The following is a 24,600-nucleotide window of genomic DNA, read 5'->3' as shown; positions in this document are numbered from 1 at the left end:
TAAGCTCTATCTACTTGAACCCAGACTTCATGCATAACTATTACAGCATAATCAGTGCTAATAATTTATTTCAAAATCCTTTCTTGCACTATTGAACGTACTGAAGCACCTTGTAGGAATGCACTTTTTTCTGATAAGTTGTAATTGCAAATGCATGTATGAAGCATTCTTTAAAGATACAGCTTTTACCCTACTCCTATCTGATCCATGTAATTATTGCAACATTTAGAGCCTAGAACAAACATTAACATTTATGGCAAATTATGAATATTTCACTGTTTTTAATACACTTTCAAATGTATACTATTTTATTGTTTCTGTGCATTTCTAAGGCATCTAAAACTGAAGCTTCTACTATCTCCTAATTCTCTTCCAAGTGGATGAGAGCTTGAATAGTAGTTATATTTTTAAAGGGACTCATAACACTTGGTTTTATGACAGTACAAACATTGTGTGTCAGCTGATCTCTTTGCCCCTGCAGAAGTTGTCATTTGAGAGGCCAAGCTCAGATGGAGAAGGTGCTGTGGAAAATGGCATCACTACCGTGTGCAATGGTAAAGAACAAGGTATGTCTGGTGTAAGTAATGTGTGCCTAGAGAAAGGGAAATACCTCACTTTTGTCTTTCCAAAAATGTAATGTTTTTGGATGGTTTGATTTGGATTCAGTTTAACTTGAAAGCTGAACTATATCAAGAAGTATTCCTTAAAGTTTGGCAGTAACAGAAGGCATTGTGCAGGTAAAATCAATATAATTAGAATAAGGAAACAGAATGTGGAAATTTTGATTTGGCCTTTTCTGTGTTCAAAAGTACAGTTTTTCAGAGTTTGGATGACCACTGTAGACAAGTAACAGGTTTTTTAGCAACTGTGTAGTGGCAATATAAATAGTGGTGTAAAGCTTCTAAGCAAAAATGCTACCATTAAATACTAGAAGGAAAGAATCATGCATATTTTTATATATTTTTTTTTATATATGCATGTGTGTGCACAGATACTTTCATATATAAACTATTATACTATATATGATTAGGTTAAGAAATCACTATATAGTCATGCAATATCAGTGAGTTTTTGAGTACAAATGTATATAATTTTGCATATGCTACTTTGGAGCTGTATGTTCTGTATGTTCCTTATAGTCTAACAAAGGTAAATCCCGAATCCAGAGAAAGTTCTGGTCAAGTTATATCTAATACACTCAACCCTAATTCTGTCTTCCTCATCCCCTTCCCTCCTCCACAAAGCAGAAGAAATTCTGTGGCTGCCTAAACTTGCCATACAGCAGTGGTGTAGCTTAGATAAGGCATTTTTCTGCTGCTGTCAAGTGAGGGGTAACGTGAGCTGCAGTGAGCACAATGTCAATACTGGCCTTGGTGCCAGCACTGTCTCCCACCTTTTGACTCATTTCCCTTATCTCCTCCCTGGCTCATATTCCAGCATTTCCTGGCTATACAGATCTCTGAACAGTATGGAACAATGTTGTGGTTTGTGGTTTCCTGAAAGTCATTATACATTTTTACTTTTTTTTTCACATTTTAAAATCTTATATTAAGCTTTCATACAACTCTGAAATCTGTGGAGAATCATCTGTGACCCAAAACCTGTGTTGACCATGATGTCCAGAAGTGGCTTAGGTACCCTGCAGAAGGTGTGATGGTGCAGCTGGAAAAGCAGCCCGGCTTAGGAGCCTCAAGGAGGGTCATTTAAAATACCAGTGGCTTTTGAACATTGACTTTCAATACATAGTAGAAAAAATAGTGGGCATTAATGACTGCAAGAAGACTGATGTGTCCTTGGTGAAGTTATGCTATGTGTTTTTGAAATGGATAGGAAGTGTTGAAGGGAGTATGTGGGAAGGGAGGCTTCAGAGAATGATCATCTCCAGCTGGCACCAACCACCAGCCTCTGCTCTCTCTTAACCAGCTGCTTGCTTTGCTGTGGGGAAGGAAATGAGAATAAAAGGCTTTTGTGACAAAAATCACTGGAAATTGGGCAATTAGTATATTCTTTAGACTCAAAAAGATTAAGTCATGAAGGCCTTTTTTCTGCTTCCTGTCAGCTCTGCAGGAAAAAAAAAAACAACCAGCAACGTTAAGAGAAGACAGGACAGAAAAACAAACACTGGAATGGGCTTATTCCACTATCTGTTCATGCTTGTGGGAATGGTTCCTTTGTGTTTCTGTCACACAGAAATGAGATTTTCTGTCTCTGTTTTTTTTCAATGCTTTTCATCTGCCCCTCAATAGCCACAGTCAGCCTTTGGCTGCTGCTGTGTGGGATGGAAACCTGTCTGAGGGCAGGTGCTGTGCCCCCAGCAGGGGTTCATGAGCTGATGGGATGGGATTCCTCCTTCCAGCAAGGGAGCCTGTTGCATGTTTGGAGAGCACAGTGTGAGCTGTGAACACCCTTCCCTTGAAAGAGATAATTAGACCTGGATGTGTTGGAATTGGCTGGGGGCAGCTGTTGGGACTTGCAGAGCTGCCTTTTCCACTCAGCACTGGCAGATCTGTCTTGGCTACAGATACAATTTCTAAATAATGTTCCATGATTGCTAACAATTAAACTAAATGTGATAAATTATACCATGGCGAGTCCCAAACTGCTTCTCTATTTTCTGGGCATTCTTCTTCCCAGCTCATCATTCGTGCAGTCATTTCTCATGTGAACATTTTGCCCATTTTTTCCCTCAGTTTGTGCAAGTCCATAACCACTAAGTGTTCCCTGTTGCAAAAGGAATTGATATGTTGGGGATAATGATAGAGCAATTCAATTAATAAATATTTTAAATGAATTGTTCATCAAAATCACATGTCAGGGCAGGTTGATGGAATTTTTGCTGCCTTGTCAATTAGCAGAGACTTTTGCTCTATTGCTCAAATCCAGTTTAGGCCACTGAATGTAGTTTCTGAAGTTTACAGTAATTTCACGATTATAAGCCGCACCATTTTGACTAAAATTTTGGTCCGAACCCAAAGTGTGGCTTATAATCAGGTGCGGCTTATATATAGACAAAGAACGAAAAGTTGCTGTTTTAGTTTGGAGGACAGGTGTCTGCTGAGAAAGGCAGGAACTTCTCCTTGAAATGGAGAATGTAAACCCCCTCCCTCCAAATTATTATAAATTTGAGATCAAGGGACTTTCAGGCAAAGATATGGGAATTAGGAATAACCGTTCTTTACTAGGGAAATTAAAATAGAAATACAGTACTACAAAGAAACAAACTCCAAACCCTGACAAAGTCAGAGTACAACCTGACACCCTGTCAGGCAGGGTGTTGGTAGCAGTCCCATTAAATGGTGGCTGCATCCTCCTGCAGTGACAGATGTGATTCAGTTGAAGCAGTGCTCCTGTACAAGGTGCAGTTTCCCTCCAGAGGTCCAGTGGTGATGTGGAGAAATCCAGTTTTCCCTCTGGAGTCCAGTGGAGAAAGGGCTCCCTTAGTGTCCCAAAACCTCTGCTTTTATCTTGGTAAGAAATGTTGGGCTCTTCCCCCTGGCTGGAGCAACTTCCAATGGGATGCAGTAATTTTATCAGTCCCACAGTGGGACTCAATGGGCCATTAGCAGAAAATGACTGGCTGGAGGAAGGATGGGTTGTGAAAAGATAAAGAACAATGCTCTGCCTAGTTTCAATGGATGACCCATTAGCAGAATATCTGCCTTTGAGATAAGGATCACTGCCCCCACCCTCAACAGATGGTGATAGAATAGATACCTTTTATCACACTCTGTATTGTAATGTGCGGCTTATAATCAGGTGCGGCTTATGTATGGACAAAGAATGAAAAGTTGCTGGCACCCAGAAGTGTGACTTATACTCTGTGCATCTTATAATCTTAAAATTACTGTACTTTGTTTGTTCTGTTTTGCAAATAAAAGGCCTGGTTTTTTCCCCTGAATCTGTTTCATCTTAGAAACTCTTATTTTTAAAAAAAATTAGTAGGATTTTTATCAGGTGGACGCTTTAAAAAACCATACCCACATTCCTTGCCATATTGCATTCAGCAGCTGAACGTGTTTCAGTACTCACTGTGGTAATATTCCTAGTATCAAATGAAGTTAATGGAAGCATGGATTGGAAGCTAACAAAATACCTCTTTGCAGGAACCAACTTACAGCTATTGAATATTCATACCGATCTCACTAATTTTTTAGTAGTTAATTCTTAAATATTGTCTTTCTAAAATGTCCATTGTGATAAGATCTCTTAATATAACTGTACATAGAAGTAAATTTGGTAAGCGTATTCTGGATTTTTTTGTGTACTTAATTACTGAAGTATTTTGAGAAAGATGTTTAGGAACATTGAAGAAACCAATGAAGAAATGTCTGACTGGATTTTTATTGCTGTGTATATGAGCTAAATTTATATACAGGTACTTCATACATACTCTTAAATTATGACTCCTGTGAAAAGAGACTTGAAGCTTGATTGGATTAAATAAAGTTGCAAGATTGATTTTTGTTTTTATTATCCTTCAGAATTTTTATAACACAGATAATTTAATATATATATATAATTATAGATATATGTCATTATATTAGGGCACATAATATTTGTTTCATTGAAATGTGCAAATTTTGTACAAATGTTTGTCTTGCAGAGGATATTTTTCTCTGAACTTCTGTTTTTATTCAGGTTCTCTATTGGTTGGTGTACACACACTACTAAATACACACTTCTGCTTTCTTAATAGTGAAGAGGAAAAAAAGTTCGAAAACGGAAGCCAAGGGCACTGTGACTAAAGTAACAGGGAAAAAAATAACAAAGATCATTGGTTTAGGAAAGAAAAAGCCATCAACAGATGAACAGACCTCATCAGCTGAAGAAGATGTTCCAACATGTGGTAAGTGATTTTTTTTTTCTTGAGCCTTAAATGCACATTGCTATTAAAACTTTATAGCATTCTAGCCTAGGAATTTCTCTAAAGTTGCTTTTACTGCAATAATTCTTCCCCCAACATCAGAAGGATGCACCTAGACTGCAAGAGGAGTAATCAAGAGTTTGTCATTTACAAAGGAACTAAAAGAATCTGATTTTTAAAATAAAATTGTAACACAGGCTCAGGAATCACTGCTCTGCAGAAGTGAAGAGGAAGAGAAATGTGAACAAGAAACATAAAGAAACAAGTGCTGCTCTCAAACAAGTGGTCATAAAATGATTATAGGCTGAATTATGAAATAAACTGAGGCTACAAATTAGAAGAAGGTTCTTGGAAAGTGATCAGGTCTTTTATAGTAGATTGTGGTTCAGGCTTTAAGGAATAGCAGACAGCAGTCAACTGGCCTCAACCAAAGTGATTGGAGTAATTATGAGTTATTAAAGTGGTACATATTGGACAAATTGAAGCAACAAATTTAAAAGTATGCTAAATAAATAGTACATAGTAAAAGTAAAGTTTAAAAGTAAATAAGAAAGTACGCAATTTTAACTCTTGGTTTTTGACTATTCCATATGACAGTTGTAGTGTGTAAGGAAGTGTATAAAAAGGCATGCAGAAAATACTTGTGTTTTGTATCGTAGCTGTTAAGATTTGCTCAAAATTTAAGACTTTGTGCAATGAACTTAGCTGATGTCCTCACAGCTTTGCTATTTTAAAACAATGCAATGTATTTACATCCTCCAGTTTATCTTTTGGTGCTCAAGTATTAGGTAACAATTCCATACATGAATAAGATTGAACTCGGCCTTCACCCAATCCCTTCAAAAAATGAATTTTCTTAGAAAGCTTTGAAGCAGTTGCACTGGATTCTGAGTTTGGATTTTACCCTTTAATTGACTAGAAAAACTTAGGGAAACCCAGAAGTCTGTGATTAGGGACCAGTTGGCAGAACTCATGGAGCATGAAGGGTGATGGATGCCTGCCCAAGGTGATGGAAACAGGTCCCTGGACCACCAGAGAGAGCTTCATAGATTACAGGTGGCTTTCACCCACACTTTGGGAATCATTCACATAAGCAAATTTTGATTAAGTAAGTGTAGTTACAGTAATTTCATGACCATAAGGCGCACTGGACTATAAGGCGCACTGTTTTTTTGCAGCGAGGAGCCACGCGGCGTGCAACAAAATAACGAATTACTGGCAGGTGCTCAATTTGCAAACATTTTTCAAAGATCGGTGTAGCCTTTAAACACAGCCCCAGGCACCCTCCCCGTGCAGCGGACCCCAGCACTCCCGCCCGCCCCCGGCACCGACTGGCACGGCTCACGGCTCCTGGCTCCCACCACGCGGCCGCGCTGCATCCCGGCTTCCCCTCGCCCGGAGACGGCGCCGCTTCTCAGCACTTTCCCGCGGCGCTTTTTCGCCGCTTTTCCGCGGCACTTTTTCGTCACTTTTCGGTGCTGTCCTGGGACACTTTTTCGCCGCTTCTCCGCAGCGTTTTTTCGCTGCTTTTCCACGGCGCTTTTTTGCCGCTTTTCCGTGTCACTTTTCCGCGCCACTTTTCGGCGCTTTCCCGGGGCGCTTTTTTGCCGCTTTTCCACGCTTTCCCGCGGCGCTTTTTCACTGCTTCTTGGCAGTTTCTCATGGCGCTTTCTCACTGCTTCTCGGTGCTTTCCCGTGGTGCTTCTTGGCGCTTCCCCACGACCATGCCACTTCCCCCCGCTTCTCCCTGACCGGCGGATGCACCAATTCCCGGTTTCCCCCGCCTGGCAGCCACAGGTCCCACGGTTCCCGACTCCCCCTGCACGGCCGCAGCTCCTGCGTGTCCCGGCTCAGCTCACAGATTGCACTTCCAGGTTCGCAAATTTCCGAACTTTGTACATCAGATAAGGCACACCGGACTATAAGGCGCACTTCCATGTTCAGGGGAAAATTTTAGTCTAAAGGGTGCGCCTTATAGTCATGAAATTACTGTAAATGTGTCTATACATCAGCTAAGTACAGATATGATTTATTGACCAAAAGAACAGCTGGGAAAAGCTGTGTCCAGCCAGATGCATTGTCCAAAGCATCTGGCCTCCATAAGGGCTCAAACTTCCAGGCTCTCATACTCCGTTGATTATTCTGCATTATGTGAGACGTTAACCACAGCTGTACAATCTAATTCCTCATATTTCTGTCATTAGTTTGGGTATGGACATAAATACAGATTCAGCCATTACTATTTGCCTGCTTTTGGCTCTGCTCAACACCACTTGCAGATTTTAAAGGAAAATATATACATGTCCAGGCTTTGGTCACTCAGGAAGTCTTTGCTAGTTGGAGTTTCTCACCACCAGCAGTTTGGCTCAGTTCAGTGCCCTCTGGGAGGCTGAAAGTCTTTACGCTTTAGAAGGCTCTGCCTCCCATGAACAAAGGGAAAATCCCAGCAGGGCTGCAGGTGTCACCCAGCTAGTGTGGAAACTAAAACCCACCTGCCTTGTAGTCATGGCAGAGCTCTTGCCTACAGCATCACTGTTCCTAGACGGCCTGCACTAAGCTGAAGTGCTAGTGCCCCAAAGGGGAACACACTCAAGGCGTTTTGGTCATGTCAGCTTGTGAAGGTTTAAGCAGAGATATGTGGGGGGAAAAGTGACATCCTCTGTAGTTCAACTCCGAAGCAGGAAGTTTTGCAAGAGCTTTTCTGAGAGGTGCACTGGGAACAGAGGGGAAAAACTGTCTGAAATAAAGGCACTCATTTCAAAACAAGCTGTATCTGGATTGCACAGGAAGGTTTTTTCGTTTCTAGGGATTGCAATGCACAGTGATAGAGAGTTTTGTTACAGGAGGAGGGAGGAGAGCTGAAGAGTGTGATTATCACAAGGAGCCAAAACCAGAGGATTAAGTACATCCTCATTTTTTATAGCACCTTCCAAGACATGCACAATTCTGATCTCCTATATCCTGTTGGATCACACTTTGACATTGGAACCATAATGTTGGAAAGAAAACCCAGAAAAATGAATAATAAGTCATAGTTTTAATGAAAACCAAAGGGAGAGCTCTCCAACAGGATTAAATGAAAATCATGTCTGAGATAGAAGACAACTTTTTAACCTCACTTCTGGCTTTTGCAAGATATCATTTATTTCCCTCCTCATAGCCTGTTTGGAAGCAGCAACATGCTGAATTCATGGATTATTTGTAGTGTGGAAGAAAAAGTAAAAGGTTTTGATGTGTTTTTTTTTTCTATTTCCAACTAAGGCAGGAAAAATGGGCATTGCTTTGATTGTAATGTTTGAGTCTGCAATGATTGTTGCTATGTCACAGAGAAGGAAAACAACAAAACTAACTGTTTAATTATATTATATGCCTAGACACTATTTTGATACAGAGCATGGTCGAAAAAAGTGGGTGGTTTTTAAAGAAAAATTTTAATGTCATTTTAATATGTAAGGATACTGTATCATAATTACTTCCTGAATTTTAAACCAATATGAATTTCATTTCTATTTGCATAGGTAACAATCTTTGAAGTTCTGGTTTGCAAGTGCTGCAAACCAGCTGTGCATTCTTCTTTCTAAATGAAATTAGAACATAGACCATCAACACTTAGTAGGTCTTTTAAACACTGCCTTTGGATGTTACACAAGGTAGCTTAATACATACTTATATAATATGAGCTGTGATTTTCCTGGAAAAATTTGGTCAGCCACAGTTATCAGGGTCATTACCCACAGAGAGGCAGAGGGAGCACATCAGCTGTGGATGTAACTTTTTTTATCAGTGTCCCTCTCCCATTCTTACTGAGGTCCTGGGGACCCATGTGCTCCTACACATCCAGCTGCTGCAGGGACTGACACAGAGCAGCCGTTTGCACATGAGCTGGATCACAAATTTATGTGCTTTTTCTAGGTTATTGGCACAGTGAAAGTTTTCATTAAAAAAAATGGGGCAGGGTCATTTACTTGTCTTCCTAAAATCCATCTGGACTTTCTATTAGAAGAGGAACAAGTTACTTAAAGGCTAGCATTACACTGAGAAGTAAGTGTCTTTTTTTCTTCCTTTTCAGAAAAAGCGAGGAGTAAAATATCTCACATTTCATTTTATTGCAGGATATCTCAACGTGCTCTCTAATAACCGCTGGCGTGAGCGCTGGTGCAGAGTGAAAGACAACAAACTCATTTTGCACAAGGACAGGACAGACCTGAAGACACACATTGTTTCTATCCCACTCCGTGGCTGTGAAGTCATCCTGGGGCTGGACTCGAAGCATCCCCTGGCCTTCCGCCTGCTCCGCAACGGGCAGGAGGTCGCTGTGCTTGAGGTACAACAGCTCTGACTTTTAGGAACTCCCTCAAGGTGAACTAGAGAAGCACTCATACAACCTGTGTCTATCCATTCTAAAAAAAAAAAATAAAAATTTTGGGAATAATATTATTGCAGAGCTGAACAATAAATAATATCTTTTAAAGCCTGATATGAGAAGACACTTAAAGCCAAGTGTAATGAGCAGGAGGCAGCCTGGTGCTTGCAGTGGCAGGACAGGCACTTTGACTGCTTTGGGTTTCTGACTACAGGTCATGTCTCCTGTCCTTGCAACCAGGCCTGGTATCTGAGAGCAGTTCAGTGAACTGGGAAATCTAGAAAACAGCTCAAGGAACTGTGAAAAGCAATGAAATATGTAAAAATAGGAAATTTATGAACCACTACATTTGTTAATGACAAATTGTTGTCTTTCCCCTGCTACTTCTTTCCAATATTTGTTTTGCCACTGTTTAAATTTTGAATTGGTTATTTGAAGAAAAATATGAAAAAAAGTTAATTATTTTAATAGTATTAATGCTTTTACTTGTGTTATCAGGAAGATGAACGCCATCATCTAGACAAATGTAGCAAAATTTTTCAAAAAGTAATGTTAAAATCTCTTAACTATTTTGTTCTCTCTTTCCTATTGTTCTTGTTTAACAGCAACACTTTCTTCTCAGGACTCATGCTATCTAAAAGTCCCCCAGCCTAACAGAGGAAAATAGTTATGTTAAAGCTTTCAATATTCTGAAATCTAAAATAAGCATTACTTGAATCTAAATCCACTGGCTTTAAACGATTATTTTTTCTTCTTTCAAGTGGATTGCCCACTTTGTATTACATCAGAACTGATGAGCACATAGCTTACATAAAGTGCCCTTCTTCTAGCAAACCAGATTTAATATGAAATCCTGGGGTTTTTAAGAGTTCAGCAGCATGAAACCAGAGCCACTGATACAATGTGGTAGCAATTTGTCAACCAAGAAGAATGTGCATTTTGCAGTAATGCTGAGTCCAGTGGCAGAGCAAAGGCCTGACCTATGTTCTTGCCCTCTCCCCGCAGGCCTCCTCCTCTGAAGACATGGGCAGATGGATTGGAATTTTGCTGGCAGAAACAGGGTCTTCAACAGACCCTGGAGCTCTGCACTATGACTACATCGACGTGGAAATGACGGCCAGCGTCATCCAGGCTGCCAAACAAACCTTCTGGTGAGAGCTGCCCAGCTGTTCCCAGTGCTCTGAGAATTTATATCCATGTCTTAACTCCACTGCCAGCACAGCTTATCAGAACCCACCTCCCCCTTTGCCAGATACTGAACTCCTCAAGTGTTTCAGCATTGCACCATGTTAGATGTGTTTATGGTTATTGTGTTGGGGTCCTGCTGAGTTCTCTAAAAGATGCAAGGCACTATGCAACTTTACTCAAGTCTTTACGAACTTTTTTTCAGTAAGTCCCCTTATCAAATGCTATATTTTAATCTTCTGTTTTGACTAAGGTCAAAATCTTTCCAGCTATCCCTGGAAGAGAACAAATATTCTGAAATATGCAGCTATGCAATTCACATTTATTGGCTCTATTTGCTGTACATATAGGGAAATGTACAGCATATTAGTGATCAATATATGCTGCACACTCACAGTGTATAGCAAATTCAGATCTTGGTCAGTCACATAACCAGTGTTTCTTTCTCAAGTTCTTTCTGATTAATTAAAAACTTCTTCAAGCTCACCCCAGTTCAATTAATTCCTGGGGTTTGAGATAGGAGGTGGAAATTGGGAAAGTGTCTAGAGGGTGCAGCCTGGAAGCTGTTTAAATTACAAATCAATAAAGTGAATACCCCATTACTGATCCTTTGCTAAAAGGAGAAATGCATACTTAGCAGATACAGTGATTTACATGCTTAAATCATTTGAGGCATTAAAGCAGTCCTTGGTGGGAAAAGACCATCATTTTTCCTTGGCTAGATGAGGTTTTTAGAAACAGGAGTGAAGAAGTAGTGGGGACAGGAGGATGCCCTGCTGCAGTTGTTCCCCATGGTCAGAAAGTGGGTGGCCTGAGAAGACAGCTGGCAAAGGCATCATCCCTCATCCTGCTGCAATATGACACTCCCTAGACTAATTTGGAATTTGTGTGTGACTTCTTACAGCAGAGAATCACACCCCATCTGCCCATCATGACTTTAAAGAGATAGAAAACGAGAAAAATAAAAAGGGAAAAATAGTTTTGGAGTTTTCCAAAAGAAGATCCTATTGCCATTAGCAAGCTGCCAAGAGAAGTTAACAAGGGAAAATGCCCAGCTTCAATCAGAGTCTGGTATGAATGACTTCTGACAGAAATCAGACTGACTCAGTGCTAACACAAGCCCAGTTTTGTGAAAACCAAGTAATTTTGATAGAATTGAAATGCACTTAGCATGCAGACTTAGATTAATATTTGTTTAGAAGTTAGTAGGGCTCAAAAGTTTATCCTGTGCTGACACGTATTTTTTGCTTCAGTCAGCATCTAGCAATAACCACATCTAAGAGAAATAGAATGGTTACCTTTTTCCCCCTGAATTCAGTGTGGCTTTCCTTTTCTGCATAAATGTGGTACTAATTGGAGCCAAGTGAAAAAACATATGCAACTAGACCACATGTTAGAAACTAATGTCAAACAACTTGCAAAATAGCAGAATTTCCCTGTTAAGAATTAATTAAAATTCATTGGGTGTCTTTAAGAGCCTGTGAGGGGCTGCTGATAAGCAGTGAGTAGCTGTCTGCTGATTTTCAGCTACTGCTAGAAAATGAGGAAAAATTACAATGATACTTAAGTGTTAATGAACTACTACATTTGCCCTTTATAGAATGAGTATCAGTATTCCAAATTAAATGCAGTTATCATTAAAGCTCAGTCGCTTTAGATTATTGGTTATTCACTTACTAAGACTGGTGTTTTGTAAAACTATCAGCTCCTCATTAACAGTCCCATCAATTTCCTTCATCTAAATCATTAGGTATTGAGGAAAAGCTGAAGAAAAAGTGCTTCCAGGCAAGTTTCTCCGTTTTCCTTCTAGCAGTTTCTGAATACAATTAACTTGCATGGATGCACCTGAAAACATGATTAATGAGGATTATTGAAATAATGATTATGAATTGTTTGCAACTACTGAGATAAATCTTATCTTTCTTTGATGGTGGAAATAGTTACTACTGGTGCATCAGATGCCACTAATGAATATCCCAGTTTTCAGACATGGTTATTGTATATTGCTGTAATTGGAGCCTCTTAACTAGGAAGAAATAGAGCAGTAACTCCAAACTCAGTTCTTCAGACCGACCAGAAACACCAGTATGATGTTCTTCTTTAAAAGCAGTAAACAAATGCAGCCCTCTAATAATGTCTAACAAGGTATGAGTTATGATAATGGAATTTTCCTTGGGCTTTTTGCTGTTAGTTTGTTTGAAGTAAGAAAATCTTCTTTCTAATGGTTTTTCCATCCCCACACTGCCCTGAAAGATTCACACTGAGCTGGGCAGGTTTGTCCCTCCTGTGAGCCCAGGTTTCCCGTGGCTCAGGTGAGCCTCACTTCTCCCTCTGAATGAGAAATTCAATGGACTCCATGTTATTCCAAAGCCAAAAGAAAGCAATGTTGAAACCACAGCATTCCTGAGCTCCTGCCAGCCCTACAGAAGACCCTCTCTGCTTTAGCAGTGCTTTATCATATTTTATGAATGTCAGCACAGACTCTGAATCGTTCCATTGTTTGGGATGGAAAACATTGTTTTCCCATTCATGTACACCTGAAACTGTAGGAAGAGAATTATTTTGGATCTCACTCTGTACCTTATTCAATTCCAGCAGTTGCTACAAAGGAGAACTCACCCTTGGGGTCATTATTGCTGTCAGGCATGACTCTGCCATTTTCTGCATTGTTGGGTCTTTGCAAACTTGATGTAGTTCTTGATACCTCTCGTGTGTTCTGCAGAATTCCAGTTAAACAAGCAACAGTGTTGATTTGGACAGGATAAGGGGGAAGAAATTAGAATGTAGAATATTTGCATGCACAATTACCCAGAGAGATTTGGGAAGCATAGTACCATAGCCAGCCAAAAATCCTGATACAGAAAAAAAGAATTCCCAGGTTTTGAGGAAGTAATTATTCAGGAAATTTTGATAGATATGTTAACTTGGATTTAATTGAAATTATGTGTGTTTTTTTCAAAATTTTGCTGAATTTTATTCTTGGTTCTGTCATTTTCTAAGTTTGCATATCCTGAGCATGCATGCACACAGAAACACCTGCTTCTCCCCAGCGCAGACAACAAGGGAACTCTTTCTGGGACCCTGTCAGGCTGGTGTGTAACAGAGACCAGCAGGTTCCTGTGTAAACATGCCACTGAGCAATTACAGCTGTTGCCCTCCTGGCCTTCACACAATCATATCCCCACTGTAAGAATGGAGAACAGGAGCATATGTTGTGTTACTGGCTGTAGCAGCAATGTGTGAGTAGCAAAGAAAGAAAAAAACTACCCTGCAGAAAGTGAGAAGCTCTGTGCTTCCAGGCTACATAATCAGGCATGGGGAATATACCACTGAATCATCATTTATGCTTAGGTTTAAGTGCTGGTTTTTACTGGTTTTGCTTTGCATTACTCAGTTTCATGAACAGGAGGGTTATATCTACAAATCCGTACCGGGGGAGCACTGCCAACGGCTACGCCTGTCCAAGTGGAATGGCACTTCATTATGATGATGTTCCCTGCATAAATGGATCGGTAAGAGCTGAATTTGCACACAACAAATGGTTTGCATGTGTTGAATGCGTGGACATCTGAAAATTATATTATCTAAAGATCCTCACTGGGCAGTTTCCAGATTGACTCATATTTTTTTGATTGGGGCTTGCAAACTCCTCTCGCACCTATAGAATATAAGGGCATGGGACATATTGTTTACATTAACCTGCATGTGAGCCAATGTGCATTTAGAAAGCAGTTGCCTGTTGATGATTTGTTGCCAAGTCCTTGAATATAATACTCGAGGAGGAATTTTTTTAGATCACACTGGAAAGGGAAAAATTAAAGACTCAATTACACCAGACACTTTTTAATGTCTGTTGAAAAAAACACCAAAACCCGAACCCTTCTCAGTCCCTGCAACTGCATTCCTGAGGACTGTAGGTGCTGCTCATCCCAAAGGAGAACCACAGTGGTCACTTCCATCTTCATAAATTGCAGAGCTGATTGTAGGCAGATGTGTAATAGGATTTAACATCTAGTGGATGCTAACCAATAACAATATGAGGTCCTCAGGAAGATTTACATGGGAGCTGTAGCCCATGTCAGCTCTTCATTTGGGCTGTTGAATAAAGGCCCCACTAAGGGCGAGCTCAAGAGAAATTAAGGATTTCAAAGTGTGAAATGGACTGGACATTCAGTCCTCCAGTATGTCAGTAATGTCTAAAAGATGTTAGAAACCCCCTCTTGGGAACAGTGCATGATCACTTGTGTGGAGAATAGTCTGTGTGCAGTTCTCGGTTGTGCTCATGCCTTTGTTTGAGCAGTGTACTGCCATGGCCAGAATGGGTTAAGGAGGGATATTCAGCAGTCAGGTTGGTTTCTTTTAAGGTTAATCAGATGAATCACTGGAGTTCTTGTTGAGCTTTCAATTTTTCTGAAAATTAAAAAAAAAAAAGAGCTATTTTAGTTCTTGTAGCTCAGAAAAATAAATCTCCGTCAAATAAAATGTGCTAGTATACCAGCAGCTGATATTCATGGGAAAGACATGTAGTCTGAAGAAATAAAAAAGAAAATCAACAAAAAAATGGAAAAAACTTGGCTTCTGATAACTGCTAGCCTGTATAACTTTTAACAACTCATGTACCAGATGTAATCCCATGGATTAATCTGTGAACTGCGAGCATCCCCCTGCTAACACAGTCTGCCTCTGCCCCCCTGCTGCTCGAGCTACCAGCTGAAGGTGCACTCTATGAAACAAGGAGGGTGATAGGTTTGCTTATATATGGAACATGCTCAGGGTGAGGCTGTGAGCTGTGGAATGCAATGCTTGCTTTCCACACGGTGTCTTCCCCCCACTTTCTAAATAGTTCAAGTGTAAGTGTATGCTCGCTAAGCACTGAGGGCCTGCTGCAGTGCAAAGCATCACTAATGTTTTAATTTCACTTGGGAGGTTCTGCATGGTGCATTGTTCACTAACTGCTGAGGTGTGTGTGTTGCAGTGGGAACCAGAAGATGGCTTTCCTTCCTCTCGTAGCAGGAACATTGGAGAAGAAATGCTTTATGATAACGCAGGCCTGTACGATAACTTGCCGTCTCCAAAAATCTTTGCGCGCTATCCGCCAGCTGACAGGAAAGCCAATAGGTTATCTACTGACAAACTGTCCTCTAACCATTACAAACACCCTGTCTCATCCAATCTGTCTTCTGCTCAGTCTGTCACTAATACCTCTGCTGTGGGGAGGGGATCTGGCTCACAGGTACTGTACTGTTTAATACTTAACAAAGCTTTTTATTTGTTGGCTGTTCTGTTTGTCTGGTTGTTATCTGAAGGGACTGATGGAGTCCCTTAGTGTTAGCACTGAAGTGCCTGGAGTTTAGTTATGAGCCCACTGCAAATGAAGCAGGTTTGCAAAGTTATAAATTCCAATGTGGAAGTAGTGGTACTTGGGAAGGGCTTTGCCCACATGTTCTTGACTACATATAAATTGTGTATAACAAGAAAAAAATAAGTGTGGCCTTCCACACTTAACCTGAATGCATAGCTAGCTACCTTCTGGCTCCTCAGGCAGAGATGTCTTTGGAAAAAAACCCAGAATTGATAGGTGGCATATGACCTGACTGTGACAGCAAATTTGGGTCTTTAGGATTGTACTAATCTATATATCATGCATACTGTGGTTATGTATTTTTTGAATATGCATATGTATAATAACTTGATGTTATATATTTAGTAAATTATGTTGTATATATTCATATATACCATCTTTATATTGCTGCCTGTTATTTTCTTCCCTATAAAAAAAAAATAAGCTATGTCTCTGCTGCTTTCTGAGGGTGGCTACAGGCTTTTGTACCTCAAACATGAACCTAAGAGCAGATGAAGTCCTGTGAGCTCAGTGTTGTAGCAGATGGGCACAACCCAGCAGAGGAGCAGAGCAAGCCTTGCTCACAGCCATGCCAGGAACCTTCTCAGAGCCCTTAGCTGGTCTCTGAAAGGTGGTCATTGGCTTAAATCAAAACATCACAGTGGGTGGTTTTCCATCTAATCTGATACGCAACAGTTAAGATAAATGTTCCCTTGTATAAGGTACCTGTTATACTCTGTGTTAACTAATTTAACCCTTACAAAAATCTCATATTGGAATATTAGAATTCAGTGCAGTTGCAGAATTGGAGGTGGACATGAGCAATAAATTACTGCAGCAGCAAGCTTCTCTGTGCACTCCAAATTCATTCCTCACAAACTTTTGGAAGCAGGAGAACAGAGCATGGCAAACATGTGCCCTGTGCTTGGCTGGAGCATCCTCCATGGAAACACTGAGTAGGCAGGACAGGGTTACAGGTTCACTGCTGTGAGCCCTCTAAATGGAAACCCCTTGAACATAAGATGTTCTGTTCCTGGGAATCTTGTGAGCCTCTCTGGTCATTATGAGAGAGTTTTTTGAGTGAGAAAAGCTTTTAAGTAGTAGCTAGAAGTTGTATAAGGAGAAAACTATATGTTAACTCCTAGCACTTAAAAACATATAATAATCATATTGTTAAAAAAAATACACTACAAGGCTGTCAAGGTCATATAGTAAATAAGAAACAATGTCAAATTTTTGTGTGGCAAACCCTCATAGGTTTTACTGTGTGAAGTTAACTCTGAAAAACTTGGGTTTCAGGAGTCTTTACTGTAAAAAAATTTCAAAGGTGCATTTTTTTTTCTGCCTTACAATGGCTTTCTTAATACTGTAAATGCCAGTGTTCTAAACTCATTGGAAATCGTGATGCCACCAGAAACAGGGAGTTCATCCCCTTGTTATCCTGTGATTGCTGGCACAGCTCCTGCTGAACAGGCAGACCCCAGAGGCATCTCTGGAGGAAACGCCGTCTCCAGCTCAATCAATGTGCTCTGTTAAGGCTCTAATGTAGCAAACAGCTTTCTGTCAAGCTCTGCCCTTGATGAAAGGGTGAAAGTAATGCCAGTGGCACGGGAATAGCTGGAGCCCATTTGTACTTTTGTTTTCAAACAGTTTAAAAGCAAGAAGCCTCCTGTGACTACTAATGGGATCACCGGAAAAGCAAGAACTTTAAATAGCCAGCCAAAGAAATCTGAAACAGTTTCCTGTGTGAAGCGCACTGCATCCAGTAAGTATCTGTCCTCACTGCTGCCTTCCTTGGGAGTGGAGTCAGGAATGAAAAATATGAAATGTGGACTTGTGGCTCCTGCAAAGTCATGAGGACAGCCGGGTAAAAAGAAGGGTAATGATTCCCCATTTGGAGCAGAGAGGAATTGTATCTTCCTGTTGGAAAAGGAGGATGAGGAGCTGGTATAGACATAAGAACACTGTGTTGATCAAAAGTGGACTTATGAAGTCTTATTTAAGAAGCTGTGGATTTGATGGCAACATGAGAAATTTGTGCTAGAATTTAGGACAAAAGTAAGTAGCTTAACAACTCTTTGTCAGGAATGACTTCATATCATAGAGTCTGCCTGTGACAGGCAAAGTGACCTCTTAGTTGACCTGTCTTCTTTGAGTCTGCAGCTGGAGCAGAGGTATAGAGGGGCTGTGATATATGAACTAGACCACAAATATAGGTGAACCATGAAATGAAAGCATTTGTATGGGAAATTGAAAGAGAAAGCTGTCAAGAATCAAAGAAATGGGAACATTTCTGTATTCTCTTATGTAAGGTGAGAAAAGATGTGCACTTGAAGTAGGAATGAAAGCCAGGCAAAAAGCCAAGCAGTTGGTTTTTCCTCTGACCCTTCCAATTAGAAGAAGGGTTCATAGCTAGACTACCCTCCTTTCCATCTTCAGAACTGCAGAGAAAGGCGAGGACATTTTTCAAAACCAGTGTGCTGTAAGGCAACTGCTATTTCTCATTTTCCTCATGTAAATATGAAGAACAAACTCTCTCCCATATCATTGTTGTAGCTGTGCTGCAGAACTTGGCAGAAATCATGGACCTTGAGAAAGAGCCAGTGAAAGAGGAATGCCAAACCTTTTTCTCAAACCATAGAATTACAGAATGGTTTGGGTTGGAAGGGAGCCTTGAAGATCATCCAGTTGCAACACCCCTGCCTTGGGGAGCCATGACATGCTTCATGTCGTGTTCAGTCTCAGGGACCAGTTCACTATTGTACTCTTAGTTTAAACCCTAATTAACTACAATCTGATACATGCAGATGCAGAGCAGTACAAATACGGCAAGAATCGTGTGGAGGCAGATGCAAAGAGATTGCAAAGCAAAGAGGAGGAGCTGCTGAAGAAAAAAGAAGCTCTCCGGAATAGGCTGGCCCAGCTCCGGAAAGAGAGAAAAGATCTGCGTGCTGCCATTGAAGTCAATGCTGGTAGGAGGTGCTTTCTTGTGCTGAACTCTCACCTGAGAATAAGGCTTCATTATCCAAACAGCTTTGTGTTCTGTGCTGAAGACATGTCACCCTAAACTAGGTTTGGTTTTGATGCTGAGCAATACTCTGTAATGTCTGTATTTACTTTTTATATAGATACAAAATGTATAGGATAAAAATACATATGTGTAAGTGTATATGCTTATTTTATGTATGCATGTGTATGTATACACACATCTAAGGAATTCTAAGGAATTACACTGGTAAGAACTTCACAAATGCAGAACATGGGAATAACTTTTTTGTCACTAGCTAATTATAATTTCATGGAAAAAATAAAAAAATACTGATTTGAAACCAGACTAGATAGCTAGGAATATCACATGATAGAAAGCATTTAATTTATCCTACTAAATTTTTACATGATAAAAGTGTTTATGCAAAATACCTATTATTTTTTTTCATGTCACTGATATGTAGAGACCTTGTTTCTTTACTTTTTAGAAAGAAAATAATTCCTCTAAGTGTCAATTTACTATTGTTATTATTGAAATAATAAAATTGCTGTGAATGACAGGCAGGAAGACCCAAGTGATTCTTGAAGACAAGTTAAAGAAGCTGGAAGAGGAGTGTAAGCAGAAGGAGGCTGAGCGTGTAAACCTGGAACTAGAGCTGACTGAGGTGAAGGAGAGCCTTAAGAAAGCCTTGGCTGGTGGCATCACCCTGGGCTTGGCTATTGAACCCAAATCAGGAACATCAAGTCCACAGGTATGCAAAACCATTGAACATGCAAATCCCACTATCATGGGCTTGGAGTGCTCAGCCTTCCCAGCTCCTGCGAAAATGAGCATGAACTGAGAGTTTTATAATGGCTTATTAAGCCCAAGAAATAAGAGCAGAATTAAATGCCTTTCTCTGTTATTTACATTTCCTACAACAGCAGGGAGCAGGTAGACATGGGCAACACAGCAGGGTGTGTTGAGATAATATCCAAAAAGCCAACTCCTTGTGCTCAGTGGTTGTAGAACTGTAGGAACTGAGACATTGCTCCAGCCCAGGGAAATTTAAATGCACCAAGTTATTGTGAAGTGATGGAGACCTGCTTGTGCTAGTCCCCTACCAGTTGTGTCACACTTTGGGAGGGCTGCATCTCACACCTTCAGGGTGGAGCTTGATGTAGATCTGTGTCTGAAGCAGCCATCACAGAAAAATCAGAGAGGGATACATCAGTTCCTCTGGATTATCCATAGTTGTTTAATCAGACCCATAGTTGTTTAACAGAAAAGAAACTTCAACTTTCATCACAGAACACACATGCACATTTTTTTGTTTCTTTTGTTCTAATCTCTTTTTCATTTACTCATCCTTATTATGAATATAGTTTCTTTGAGAGAGAGTTCTGCAGTTCTGAATCTAAAGTAAAAAATACTGCATGTGTGACTACTTGGAGGAAACTCAATATAGGCTTTTCACTCTTCATTAGTCTCCGATTTTCAAGCACCGAACTTTGGAAAACTCTCCGATCTCCAGCTGTGATACCAGTGATACTGAATGTTCCATCCCTGTGAACAGTGCTGCAGCTCTGAAGCGACCTCCCTCATCAAACAATTCCCCATGTAGAGGCCATGTCCTTCGAAAAGCAAAGGTGAGAGAACTGATGTCTTGATTTTCTTTATTTGTGCTTTTTCATGCTTTCTTACAAAGTCTTATTTTGCCTTAAGAAAAGAATATCTAAATTATTCATATTACTACATAAATACTGATGATTTGGGGAACCTTTTGCAGAATTTGTAAGTACTTTGGGAGATAGATTTGACTCTACTGTGATTCCAGGTTTTTCTCTGTTCCTTTATAGATTTAATTTGCAAAGTAAGTGGTCTGTGGTGTAGACAGTCCATGTATCCACTACTCTGTGTAGCAGAGAACTGGTTAAAAGAGCACTGTTATAGTAAGTGATGAAATGGCACAAGACTGGGTCTGACCTTTTCCAGCCACTGCGAGAGCAGAATAGATGTTCATTATAATTATTAGCAATGTGTTGTGCAAGTATCTACTCAATGTACATTTAAAGTAAAAGTCGAATTGCTTTAATTTTGTCTTGCAAGTACCAGGCTCAAATTTGCTGTTCTCTTGCATTGTTGCAGTTTTCTGATTTTTGTGGTTTAGTTTAAGTGGGATTTGTATGACCATTCTTCTGGGCTAAATTTGCTGGCAACATGAGCATGTGGGCAGCACATAACCAAGGGTGACAGTAATTGTGTTGAGCCCAAGCTTTTGTTTATTTAGTAGTTCATTGCTAGTTGTAATTATAAACAGCAATCATCATAAACACTTGTTGTTCATGAAGGCTATTTCCTTTTTTCATTGATGTCTTCTGTACTGGGATTTCTTCAAGTAATTTTTGTTACATGTATTCATTGATTATATACATTTCCAGTGTCTGAGCATAAGCCTGGAACCTAAATGTAGTAGATACTGAAAAATCAGCATCCCAAAAAATTATTTTATTATTAAATTATCATAATAGAATTATTTTTCCTGATACACAATTTGTGAGAGCCTTCTTCCACCCCCTTTCCATGGACATCAACTGCTTTTTCCTGCCAGTTAGCCTCGTTCATTTAAATCCAACTAAGAATAATTACACTCAGCATAATAGGTTTCAGTTCTAATCAACTTTGAAGTTTGCAGCTGGTGTTTCAAACCTGAGGAAAGATTTATATGCTCTAAAGCTTACCTGTGTATTCCAATTATACCCTAATTTGTGCCATAATGATACCATCTCTAACTATGCACCCTGTCTTAGCTGTGATGGTAGCTCAGCAGTACTCAGGGAATGTGGTCTAGCAGAGAACAGTCCATGCAAATGGGAGCATGGATTTGTGCTGGACAGGCACATAAAATCCAGACATCTAATCGTCACAGCTGGAGAAACCAGAGCATCATAAAAACCTAAACATTGTTGGTGTAAAGAATACCTTCCTGTAGTACATTTTTCATGCTCAGCATATACCATACAGGAAAAACCCTGCTGTGTTTGGTGTCGATGTGCTTTGGATGGCACGATAAGTTGGTCAAGCTTTTTGGCAGAGGATATAAGATTAGGCTAATCAAAAAGGATATGGAGCAACTAAGCATATTTTTCCCATGCTGAGAAAAACAACTCAAAGTATCCAATTCAGCTTTAACAGCTTTTTCCCTAAAACCTCATGCACTAAATATTAAGAGAGAAGTTTTGCTGAATTAAATAGTGCAGCCCAGTGTGTGCTCAGCCCATTGGCAGCCACAGCTGCCATCAGGTGCACATCTGCAGCACGCCCCACGCTCAGGGGTCGCTGTACATGTGCGGGGGTGGAATTTGGCTCTCAATTCTTTTGGCCCTTTGCAGCTGGGAGTGAGCCCAGGCCTTGTAGATGTGGCTCAGGAAAGGGCGTCACACGTGAGTATCTCTTGGCTCCCCACATGGATGTCAGTGCAGTTTGTGGGAGTGAAATGGATCCCATGTCTGTGCTTGCACTTGCATCCCCAGTAGCTGGCACACCTCCCAATGCTATGAGGGAGTTGTATAAATGTTCAAAATGTCAGAATATGTTTTTTTCCCTGGTATGTATTTGAATGCACTGAATGCCTCCCTTCTTGCCCTGCTCCTTGCATGGAGGATGCTGAGCCTGTCACCTGCCAGCCTTGTGGTCCCAGCAGAGTGTCACAGCCCTGCTCCCCAGGCTGCAGCACTGTGAGTGTGCTGGGGCTGCTGCTGCTGCTGCTGCTGCTGCACCTCTGTGCCCTGTGAGGGCATCAGGCACCTGGGACAGCAGGTTTGGAAGCTCTGCCACCAAAAGCTTTCTCCTCTCAGATGCACTGACATTAGAGGGAAACACAGAGAGAAGCAGTAAGGTCTAGTGTTGTACAAGTGTGAGAAAGAACAGCAATTTGGGGATTGGCTGTTCAGGGCAACACTATACATACACACATATATGCATACATACATTTGAATTTTTTAACTTTTCTTTTTTCAGGTATCTTTAAATTTTTTCTAGAAAGTAGTGATGCATATTTTTAAGAAGCCAGAAGGCATTTTAATTGCAGTTTTGTCTAATCTGTACTTGGCTAGAAATGGAGACTCTAATTAAAATACAGAAAACAATATTCTGCGTCAGTAGTCCTAGAGAAGTTAAAAGATTCAAATATCCTTGCTGTACAGCAATTATTTAAACATTTCACATATTCATTTAGATATCAAATTAGTTTCTAAAACCAAATTTTTATGTGCAGCAAGAAAACTGAAATTAGAATTTCTGATTTATTTTGAAACTAGTGGGCTGGTGGATGTCAGCATCTTACATCTTGCTTGTGTTGAAGGATGGAGAAGAAAAGGAGCTGTCCCAGTTTCCCAGCTCCCAGTCAGGCTGTCAGTGTTGATGTAAACATTCTTTCTTTGGTGTGAACCATCACGAGCAGCGGAAAGAAAGAAAAAGTTCCTTCTGCACCTGCAAAAGAAGCTTCTGCTTTCAAGGCTTATTTAACACTTCAAAAAATTCTCCTGCCAGTTGCTTAGCCAAGGACTTCATTTATAGCATTGGTAGCATATCCATAGAGAATATACATTTAATAGAGTTTTAGAAGTAATCTGATTTTTACTAGTACTGTGTTTTAACTTTAGAATTACCATAATTTGAAGAGCAAAACTGAATATTTAAAATACACTGAATTTTAGTAAAAGCACCATTTAAATTAAAAAAAAAAAAAAAAAACAAACACAAGTTTAGAAACAAAGTAAATTATTGTCTGACTTTAAACCCAAGGGTTTTTTTTTTCTTACATTGCTGTAGCAGTCATCAACTGTGACCTTTACTGTTATTTTACAACAGCTGAAGAGGTGTCATGGTCATACAGCTGTTCAGCCAAACGAGTGCTCTTACTGCTTTCAGCAGCAGAGACAGCCATTTATATGCATAAGTAATGGATTTCAGTCAGAGCTCCTAAACGTTGTGGAATGAGTGTTAAATTCAGGAATTCAGGCTGGAAGCCAGGCCAGCAGGCTGCCTGCAGAGTGCATGGGTCAGAGAGGGATCTGCAGCCCCCAGTGCCTGGCCAGGAGCAGCTGGGTGGTTGCTCCTATGGGATTGCTGGAGCCTGAGGCCACCTTCTGTGGATCTCCAGTAGTTCCTGATGGCTGTAAGGGTGTGGTTCAGGGACTGTGCAGTGTGGGTGTCCTAAGGTGAGCCCATCCTGCTTCAGCCCTTCTGCTGCTAGTACTGATAGGAAGTGCTGCAGGTGTCAGAAGAAATGGCAATACCTTGGTCTGAGACATAAAACCAAAAGCATTATATAAATGTTTTGCTGTGGATGGTGTCTTTGTCCTCAGCCAACAGGTGGGGAAACTGAAGCACAGAAAGTCAAACCAATTTCTTAACTTGCTAGGCAATAGCTCAATTTGGATTATCTATACTATATAAGGGAAACAAATGCAATGCAGTGACGTGTTTTGCTTAACCTGCCTGTTAGTCTCTCTGCTAAATTGATCTTTTTAGCCATAGAATTATGTGTTTGCCATGAGTCTTACAATGAAAAAATTGAAGAACAGTAAAGCAGTCACTTGTTGTCAGCTCTGAGAGATATTGAGAGCTTCCTGCTGTCTCACACAAGTCACTTAGAGAGCTCTGTGTACTTAAATCAGCCTCTCCCTTACCCAGGGAGAACTGAGTGCTTTACACCAGCTGTGGGGTGGGAATTGCTCCAGAAGTCCCCTCTGCAGAGCACAAACATGGCTTATTTGCACTGCACTAGAAAATAGGTTGCTGTATATTGTTGTGGAAGGGTGGATGCTGTGCACAGACTGTCAGAACATACTTGTTAGCATTCCCTGACTTGTGGG

At 40.4% G+C, this 24,600-nt stretch overlaps 1 protein-coding gene across 5 annotated transcripts in view; it reads left to right on the top strand.

Annotated features, from left to right (window-relative positions):
• The window catches only part of AFAP1 (actin filament associated protein 1), a 115,449-nt gene that overhangs the window by 87,295 nt on the left and 3,554 nt on the right, over positions 1-24,600 (top strand). For 2 of the 5 annotated variants that reach the window (XM_033060075.1, XM_033060074.1), the window contains exons 8-18: positions 482-566; positions 4,697-4,846; positions 8,977-9,188; positions 10,233-10,378; positions 13,807-13,924; positions 15,388-15,645; positions 17,404-17,518; positions 18,561-18,725; positions 19,303-19,493; positions 20,209-20,370; positions 22,114-22,164. In XM_033060075.1, the coding sequence (XP_032915966.1) occupies positions 482-566; positions 4,697-4,846; positions 8,977-9,188; positions 10,233-10,378; positions 13,807-13,924; positions 15,388-15,645; positions 17,404-17,518; positions 18,561-18,725; positions 19,303-19,493; positions 20,209-20,370; positions 22,114-22,164 (1,653 nt within the window). The remainder of the gene's footprint in view (positions 1-481; positions 567-4,696; positions 4,847-8,976; positions 9,189-10,232; positions 10,379-13,806; positions 13,925-15,387; positions 15,646-17,403; positions 17,519-18,560; positions 18,726-19,302; positions 19,494-20,208; positions 20,371-22,113; positions 22,165-24,600) is intronic. The other 3 variants (XM_033060077.1, XM_033060076.1, XM_033060078.1) reach the window with 3 other exon arrangements.

This window comes from Catharus ustulatus, chromosome 5, assembly GCF_009819885.2.
Source record: "Catharus ustulatus isolate bCatUst1 chromosome 5, bCatUst1.pri.v2, whole genome shotgun sequence".
In the NCBI taxonomy this organism is placed as follows: domain Eukaryota; kingdom Metazoa; phylum Chordata; class Aves; order Passeriformes; family Turdidae; genus Catharus; species Catharus ustulatus.
Note: the sequence above shows the minus strand (reverse complement) of the source record. Positions and strands in the feature narration are given on the sequence as shown.